This window comes from Sycon ciliatum, chromosome 13, assembly GCF_964019385.1.
Source record: "Sycon ciliatum chromosome 13, ocSycCili1.1, whole genome shotgun sequence".
Taxonomy (NCBI): Eukaryota; Metazoa; Porifera; class Calcarea; order Leucosolenida; family Sycettidae; genus Sycon; species Sycon ciliatum.
The window spans coordinates 25,001,096-25,010,473 of record NC_088655.1 but is presented as its reverse complement, the minus strand read 5'-3'; the positions used below and the strand labels follow the sequence as shown (position 1 = coordinate 25,010,473).

Here is a 9,378-nt window from a genome sequence, read left to right as displayed (position 1 = left end):
ATGTAGCAATAATATCAAAGGCCCTATTTTTTTTACTTTCTTCACGTTGCTTATTTTATAGTGATACATGCCATGTACATGTACATGACAGCCGCTTCATCGCTATTTATAGCAGCATTGCTCAGTGCTGCAACATACATATACATATACATGTCCCTCCACCATGGGTCTGCGCCAACCGCCAGTTTGCACCAGGTTCGGCAAGGGTTGCCTCGCGTTTTGGGGCGCCCAGCTGCGGAACACCTTACCCAGCGATATACGTGCCATCTCCACGCTCCGCCAGTTCCGTGCCAGCATGATCATGCACACCCTTAGTACCTAGAGTACCAAACGTCCTGTTTGATGATCAGCTGGCTTAGTTTTTCTCCACCTCTATCGTAATTACATCAGTCCCCAATTTCATTTATTACTGCTTTCTATTTGCATTCGCCACCTTTTCATTGCGCAGATCTGCCCGTTTGGTTTGCGAATTAAACAAAACACAACACAACACACATGTATGTGTCATGTTCTTCAAGAAGTACATTTTGTCTTGTCATGTTGATTTGATGCAATGTTTCAATGTTTCTTGTTGAAGCGGAGCATCACGGACACTTTAGCGGCCTGTGGAGAATCCATTAGGCATATGCAGATAATGCCGGCAGAAAAATTGGCAGAATTCGGTACTTTTTCTGGTACGTTTCATGCATGTTTGGTATGTGGATAAAGAAATGGAGCAGAATTCGAGGAAATGCCCGCCATAAGGTTTTATGGTTCTGCCAATTTCACTGCTTTTCGAGCAGAATCTGCCACCTTTTCGAGCATTATCCGCCAATGCCTAGAATCCTTTAATACAAAATACAAATACAATAGTCTGGTCCATGCCGCTTCTCTGCTCACGGTTGCTGGAAAGTTGCGAAGTGATTTGTGAAAATGAAGGGAGTTGCATAAAAAATGTCTGCACGCAACTCACTTTTATCACTATACTCACGAAAGCACTGCATTTGTACCCACAAACCAATGGTCAAGTGAATTTGTGGATGGTTCAATAGAACCATCTATCGTGATCATCTTAAAACTTACCACCGGGAAGCGAATCTCAAACAGAGTGAACCTGTTGTAAATCGCTTGAGGGCAACACGTCCGATTGCCGTATGTTTGTGGTTGAATAAGTTTGATGCCGGATTAATCATCGCTAGCTGAACGTGTGATGTTTTCAAGTTACGACTTCATAGTGGATCGCACCAGTTGATCCGGAGGCTAGCCGTGCAGCCAAGGCCAACTACACTGTAGTGGGCACGTACATAATAATGATTATGATTATGTACGCGCTCTCCGCTCTGCTTACATGTACATGGACGAAAACACTGACCGAGAGCAGAGGTAAATGGAATCAGTAGCTACCTACTGCTCGAGCGTTCTCAGTTACGAGTGCTATTATGGCCGCGGTCTTGGCTTGAATTTGGACTGGAACAGAATGGACTGGCGTGCGAATGGTCCATGTCATGATGCACCATTAACCGACCAATAAAGAACTTTCTCGGCATTGTGTTCAGGAAATTGGGTAAACCTTCACCTGGTAAGAGCGTCTCGAACATCACTATGATGCCTTGAAGTTAGCGCATGCGAAGTCGAACCTACAATGCCTTCTCTGAGGATTATAATGCCACAGGCCATCGCATTGGTGCTCATTATTTTTGCAGGACTGGAAGTCGCAGGTAGGTGTAACACATTTCAACTAGAAATTGGTTTTTAATCCAGTGTGCACTATACGCATGCATCAAAGTTGTCTCGCACACGCAGTCGTGAGTCAGTCACGTGAGAATTCAAGTCGGCAGGGAAAGCGGGAGCTACCACGTGGGGAGCAATACAGAACTCCCCAAAGATATTCGTGTGCACGAAAACAACCGAAGGGTGCCGGCAGTACATCAGTGATTTATATGGAAAATTGGACTACCCGAGTTGATGCTAGGAAATCCAGAATGGAGTTGCAAGATAGAGGTGCAAAGCAAAGATGATAAATTGATAACATGATAATATGTTAGAGTCGGATGAAGAGCCAAGGATGAATGTATAGACACGGATCAGCTCGTGATTGCTTGCGCTCACCTTCCCCTTCTTATGCTATTTCTATAACTTAGAACCTTCCAGGTTGGAAGGCTGTTGGAGTGCGCATCCAAGATGTGCTAGAGCTGTTAGTCAGTTAGTTGTAGAACGTCAGTACCGTCTGTCAGTGTCGTGCAATGTTATCGCATGAGCTGATTGTTTATTAACTGGTGGTGTTGGTGGACATCTTAGCGTAACTTGCAGTTCTTTGGTCCTTCTTCTTTTCTATTAATAATATTACGGTCCGTATAACTGAGGACTAGATGTGGTAAACTGAGGCTAGGTGTGAAAGTATCAGTGTGAAAACGTCGGAGATGAATCCCAGCGCGAAGTAGATGGCAACAGCCTTCAATAGTTTGCTTTAAGTGAATAAGTTGAAACGTGATATTATATGCCCAAGACACAGCAGTTCCGGGTATCCATAATCTACCTGTGAGCATAATATTATAATTAGTATCTTCTATCATACATCCTGCGATCTGCGACAAGATTGCTCATGCAAAATTATTTCCAGTTCCCTTAGCGGCCGAGGCCATCATGAGAATAAGGGGAAATCAAAATCAAGTCAAACTATGCTGCAACTAGGATAGCATTGTTGTACTTGTTATTATAGCCTGCGATCTACCACGTACTTCGAAGTATTTATATTTGTATCCCTCTTCGTTGTTGCAGTGCGCAGGCACTGGGTGCACCATAGTTATAATTATGGTGAAAGTGTACCTCACGTTTGAACTTCGCGTTGCTTCCATTTCCTTTTTCATCCCTACTGTTTGTCTACTTGTTTCGCGTCTGCACTCGTTTTCCACCGCACCCCACTCTTCTTTCCACGTCGCGAAGGGGGAAGGATCATCACCGGTACCTTACTCCCTCCAACTCGTAATCTTCTGAAGTATGCATGTGCTGGATATACTAAAGTAGTTGCCTTTGGAGCGGAATTTCAATTTTTCAAGCCGTGGTTGCCTATACAAACTCTGTAATCACCACCCAACGTGGGCATTGGCTATCCCACGCATGTATTGCCTTGAATAAAACTAAAACTAAATGTCGATATTTCTGTCAATGTTATGATTTGAACTCAGTACTCCTTGTCAGTTTTGTGCCATTTTGTCGTACTCGCTGACTGTATAAGATCTGGTTACGTTGGTGGACAGTTTGTCATAACTCGTAACATTTTGTCCTTTTCCTTTCTTCCTCAAGGTTATGATTGTATTTATATATGTTATGATTGTTAAATCCTTTGATCCCCGAGCTGCAGAGAGTGCTCAATGTCAGAGACAGAGCTTAGTACATACAGCAGGCTCAGCGGAGGACGTTCAGGTTGGTTGTAACTCTGAGTTTCATGCCGTTATGCAATCATCAGACAGCTGATGCTCGGGTCTACCCAACAGTATGCTTATAAACACATACATGTAGGGCCACAAGCATAAACAAAGTTAGCGCTATATCTGGTGTGAGGTATGGCGAGAAAGCTGGCGCAGGCCTAGGCGCCACAGTAGAAGTGCTAGGAGGGTGGTGGGCAACAGGCAGGTGTGAGCATGAACGCGCGAAAAGAGGCGATGGGGAGGCAGTGTACAGTAGATGGGTGGAGGTGCCAGGAGGATGGCGGGCAATGGGCCAGTGAAAAATTGATATTGGGGTGCTCAGGCAAAGTGCAGTACAGTACTTGGTCAGTTCATTTGATAGGTGTGAAATTTGCGAGGCGGAACTTATTCTCATGCCTGCATTTCGAGATCATCTCAGACCGCTTGTTGAGCAGGAGCTTCTTGGGTGTAGTCAGGATGTGGAATTTTTCCGCGGTACATAGATTGCTTTTTTTTACTCACATCTATATGATCGGCTCCTCTCCCGCACCTTCCATGTAATGGTCAACGGCTTTCCCTCGCTCTTCAGCTCCAATAAGTGTTTTGCAAGCTGGGTGCTGTTTTTGTATTTTTCATGGCGCATGGAGGTCAGGTGGTTGGCGTTACGGGCTTTGAAAGGTGTCTCTGATAGACCGATGTAAATCTTGCTGGTAGATTCTGCAGTGGCCTCATACACTATCTCCTTCGTCTGGCACTCTCCACGCAGCGGGCAGGACTCTTTCCGCGCTTTCATGCTCACACCTTGCTTAAACTCAGATAGCCGGGTAGGTGTGCGGACCTCACCAGGGAGAGCGTTCCACAGCAGAGCACCAGCAACAGAAAATCTCCGCTGACCGCGGCGGCTACGGTTTGCCTGGCTTAGTAGGCCATTTGACTGCTGATGGCGGGTAAGGGTGCCAGCTCCTGACCCCGACACAAGGCACCTCTACCCGCCATCAGCAGTCAAATGGCCTACTAAGCCAGGCAAACCGTAGCCGCCGCGGTCAGCGGAGATTTTCTGTTGCTGGTGCTCTGCTGTGGAACGCTCTCCCTGGTGAGGTCCGCACAATTACCCAGCTACCTGAGTTTAAGCATGCATGTGTACCATACGCCTGTAGGGAGTAGTTCAAGTTGCTGCTGATCGCTCTGCTCTCCCTCCCCGTGCAGTTCAGTAATCCTCACGCAGTATCACAGATACATCGTATTCTCTCTCTCCCCCCGTTTACTCGCAGTTATTAGTATCCTATTCTCTTACTATGTGCTTCCATAGCTTTTACTATGTTCTTCCATAGCCACTTCTACGCTAAGCCTTCGCCGTCATTTTATTGGGTCATCATCCCGTTTGAATGTGCGAAGTGAAATAAAAACCAACCAACCAACCACCTGCCTGTTGCCCGCCACCCTCGTAGCACTTCTACAGTCGCGCCTTGGCCCGCGCCAGCTTTCTCGCCATACCTCACACCAGATTTAGCGCTAAATTTGTTTATGCTTGTGGCCCTACATGTATGTGTTTATAAGCATACTGACTCACTGTTGGGTAGACCCGAGTATCAGTTGTCTGATGATTGCCTAACGGCATGAAACTCAGAGTTACAACCAACCTGAACGTCCTCCGCTCAGGCTGCTATGGTATGATTGTTATGTGTGTCATGATTGTTTTGATATCTTTTTCTCTGTAGGGAATCTTTGCCCAACGCCGACGTTTGACAGAACAACGACTAAAACCGTAACTGACGTTAGCATGAGCTCGATGATGCCCTACAAGGCTGAGGTGGAATATCGCTGCAAGCGTGGATATTACTTCGAGGAGGGCGATACGAAGCGCATCGCAATCGTAAGGTGCCAGCGTAACGCGACGTGGCAACGGATCCAACCCTGCAAACGTGAGGGAGATGTTTTCTACGCTCATGTGTGTACATGTCGGTACATGTTAAATTAATGCACGCACCTTACTCGCACGGACAAATACACGTATGGCTACTGTATGTGCCTTTTAACAACTCTTGACTATACTGGATGCTCTGTCTGTAGAGATAGCACGATTGCTTATACCCTGGTGTACACGTATCCAGACTGCATAACGTACATATGCCCTTCCAGGGAAGGCATGTCCCGCCGCCGATTAATTAATCATGTTAGTGCTCTGTGTCGTGTTCAGTCCTTTTCGACATTGTATGGACCTTCCAAGCTGCTTGAATTATATCGTGGGTAATTCAGATTCTATCTGTGCATACACGACAAACACACCAAAGTAATAGTAGTTAGTCTCATTATGTGTGGCGTGCATGCGATACAGAATTCACTCCGGATATGGTTTGCTCCACGCCAGAATTCGACACAATATTCTATCAGGTGCACACGGCGTTGAATGAAACATTCTTTCCCGGAGAAAAGGTGAAGTATAGCTGTGCAGTTGGCTACAATTTCGGATCTGAAGCTCTGCAGAAGCGGAATGCCGTCAGGTCCTGCACGACAAACTCTACCTGGTCACCTTTGCTGCCATGCTATGGTAAGCCGTGCAAAATCAATTTTAGTTCATGTGCTTTCCATTGGGCGCATATCTAGTTGCCTCAATGGCGTTTTGACGTCCTTGGAATCTATAGACAATTTGGACGTCACATAGTCTCATAAATGCACTTTGGTCAAAAGTAGCCTTGCCCCTAATGGCTTATAATGTTGTGGACATGGAAATCCGGTTGCACGTCTAGCGGCCCCTGGGCGCTGGCCATGCAACCGTGGATAAGCTGTAGATCTACACACAATGTATTCGTGCGGTGCACTGGTCGCACTGGTCGCAACGGGATCAACAATGTACCTATTTGTAGTACCTCCCGGGATCAGTATTTCCACTTGAAATAATATCCACCCAATGCGTCATTCTTAGCATTCTTTTATTCACTTCCATGTAATTGGGCTTATTGCCCGTTTGGTATTGCGAATTCAAATAAAAAACAACAACAATTACATGTATATGTGCACTGCATGCAGCATTCTGTACGCGCCGAGGGCGCCGGCCCCGGTCAATCGACTGTATTTCCATGTCCACGACAGGACATTGATTGTTCATACTGCAGTCACTTCTTCAGGATGATCTTGCTCTACCCTTAGCACCATTTCTACTTGTAATGATTGTGAAACCAGCAATATTTCATCCAATTTCTAGGTATAGTGCCCCCTGCACAAAATGCGCTATTCAGGCGCTGCTTTGAAGGAATCCTGACAAATGTTAAAGGTATGAAACTACCCAGCCACAATAGTTCGTACATGAATACTCACAGGAAAGTTGGTATGTGCACGTTTGTCCTTGCAGGATATAAATGCCCAGCACCGAGGTATAACGTGACAACGACTGAAATCTTGTCCAAGCCGGGTCCTGTGCCGCACAATACTGAAGTGAAATATCGCTGTAAACACGGGTACTACTTCGAGAGCACCACAAAGCGCAGTGCAATCATGAAGTGCCGATATAATGCCACCTGGCAGCAGATGCAACCCTGCCAACGTAAGAAGACGTTCTCTACGTGCTTGTATACGTGTACATGTATATTTTAATACATCTTACCCGTCATTTGTAATGAGCGTGTTCGAAATATGATTCGAAAATACTTGTTAAGACTTGGTATTATTTTTGTGTTTTTTTGCTTTCGGATCGGGTCGCGAGTCACTCTAAGCTCTGCTGATAAGATCCACAGATTAAACGGGTCAATACGAGACCTCTACGACTTTTAGGCAGGGGTGAAACGAACATCGAATTTTGAATACGAACGAACTCTCACACTAACGAACGAACTCGAACGAACGTTCTCCATTATGTATTTCATAGATGTATTTTTTTGAAGACCATACAGACTGTCAGTACAGGCGTTCTCTGTACTTGGCTGTCCACAGTTCAGTATTGCCGGTGTGATGCTAAACAAACACTGTGATCATGCATGTAGATCTACATGTAAGCTAGCTCTAGAACCAGAGGCCAGAATCACTGAGAAAGTGAGAATGCTCATTGACTGCATGATACACTGCGAGCACAGAAATATTTTTTATTGCGCCAGCCTGCGCTGAATCACAATGTTTTGCAGCTAGCTTAGCTGCAAAGTCCATCACCATCGTCCTGACGAGAGTTTTCTTCTCATCGCTAGCTCAGGTCGGCAGAGCAGGAGAATGGTACTTCTTGAGGTGGGTACGAAGATTGCTCGTCGTCGCTCTGTTGCGTGATAGAACCTTTTTGAAACTGAGAAAAGGACTTCGTCTTTCCCGACCACTTCATCAAATTCCGCTCCAACTCCGGACCGCGATGAAAGGCTCGAAAGTGTTGACATGATTGCAACGAGTGAACGTTTGCTTTCAGGAACAGATGTCACAAGCGACTCGACTCCTTTCACTACGAGTACAAATCTACCTCAAACGGACACACAGAAATATTTCAGGAAACTTTGTTCTGACGCGACAACTCCTTCAAATTGCTTCATGTGATCATCAAGGCAGACGCAGTGGATCAGCCCGATCTCCCAACCTCTGCGGCTCCTTCGTGATCTAGTCACAAGCGATCTTTATGCTTACTTGCTGTGTTCGATTATCAATCTTGCGAGTTCGTTCGTTCGTTTTCAAATTTTTCGAACGAATATTCGAACTTTCGTTCGTTCGTTTCACCCCTATTTTTAGGTTCAACAACACTCATAAATTTCTTCAGACGTTCTGAGGGCTGTTAAAATTTCTGAACTTAAGACTGACAGAGAGTCCATTGTTGTCAATAGCAGGCTTATTCAGAGTAGTCCTTTTTACATTTAGCCAGTTTTGACTCCCACTATAAGTGAAGGACAATAAGCTCGGAGTCACTGAAGGAGACGGCTCTCAACAAGGGCTTTTGTCAATGTCTGTCACTTTGCTTTTCCTTCCTCCAGGCTAATCTTCTGTAGTTAAGTCATAGATCAATCTGTAAGAAAAGAATCTTATTACTATTTCATGTATGTCGTATGCCCAATGGACTACAGCAATCCCTCCAGGAAAGGCTTGCCCTGCTCCCGATTTCGCCTCAACTCTATATCTAGCACACACCGATTTGAAGCAAGCATTCTTCTTCCATGATAGGGTAAAGTACAGCTGCAAGGATGGCTACGAGTTCAAGACCGATGATCCACAGAGGCGAAAGGCAGCCATCTTCTGTACGAGAAACTCGACTTGGTCACATTTCGAATCTTGCTATTGTAAGTGAGGTCGTCCTATAGAAAATCATTTTGGGTGTTGTTGCATATCATGGGCTGCATGGAAGCTTTGGTTTGAATTGTACCTCAAATAAGGTTGGGAGTAGAAATATAAAATGGTTGAAAATCGATTCTGGAATCATACAATTTTAAACCTTGAACAAATTGGCTTGTTGCATTGTGATGTCTGCGGCTTTCATACTTTTCATAGCTATTATTAAAGTATTTGTAAAATGGCATTAACTCATTTGTAAAATGACATCTGTTTCCTTTTCTCAAGAGCAGGTACATGTTTCAATCAGTCGACTAAAGTGCCTGGAAGTGCCTACAGTCGCGCTAATTAGTTTGTTTACTCTGAATATTTCCCCTGCATACAGCATCTAATGAGGACGTGAAGGAGACCAGTCAGGTGCCCGCGATTGTAATACCATTAGCTGCAACTGCGGCCTCGGGCATCGCTCTTGTTACCATCGTTCTACTAATTCGCGACCACAGGAAGAAGAGTAACCCACACGCAACACAACCCCAGAGCTAACTGACTGCAAGCGGATGCGGTGATGCGAATTTGCGGGAGACCAGCATCAACGATGAAGGCGAGTGTGTGGGCGATGTACACATGACTTTTAGCAGTGCCTCCACTGCAGCAACAGCTACGGAAGGTAGTACAGAGGATGCTAAGACCACCACCGCAACGCCGGAAGTGGCTAGGACAAGTATCCGAGAGTGATTGTTACACAGAGCACCGGGATGGAAAG

General features: G+C 45.4%; 1 protein-coding gene across 1 annotated transcript; it reads left to right on the top strand.

Moving 5' to 3' along the window:
* The first annotated feature begins 1,514 nt into the window (after nt 1-1,514).
* LOC135829982 (complement factor H-related protein 4-like) lies at nt 1,515-9,364 on the top strand. The gene is made up of 6 exons (XM_065342373.1): nt 1,515-1,697; nt 5,105-5,308; nt 5,722-5,934; nt 6,736-6,927; nt 8,414-8,626; nt 9,001-9,364. Exons 1-6 carry the CDS (start codon nt 1,622-1,624, stop codon nt 9,156-9,158), a joined length of 1,056 nt encoding a protein of 351 aa, XP_065198445.1. The 5' UTR covers nt 1,515-1,621; the 3' UTR covers nt 9,159-9,364.
* Nucleotides 9,365-9,378: the final 14 nt, after the last annotated feature.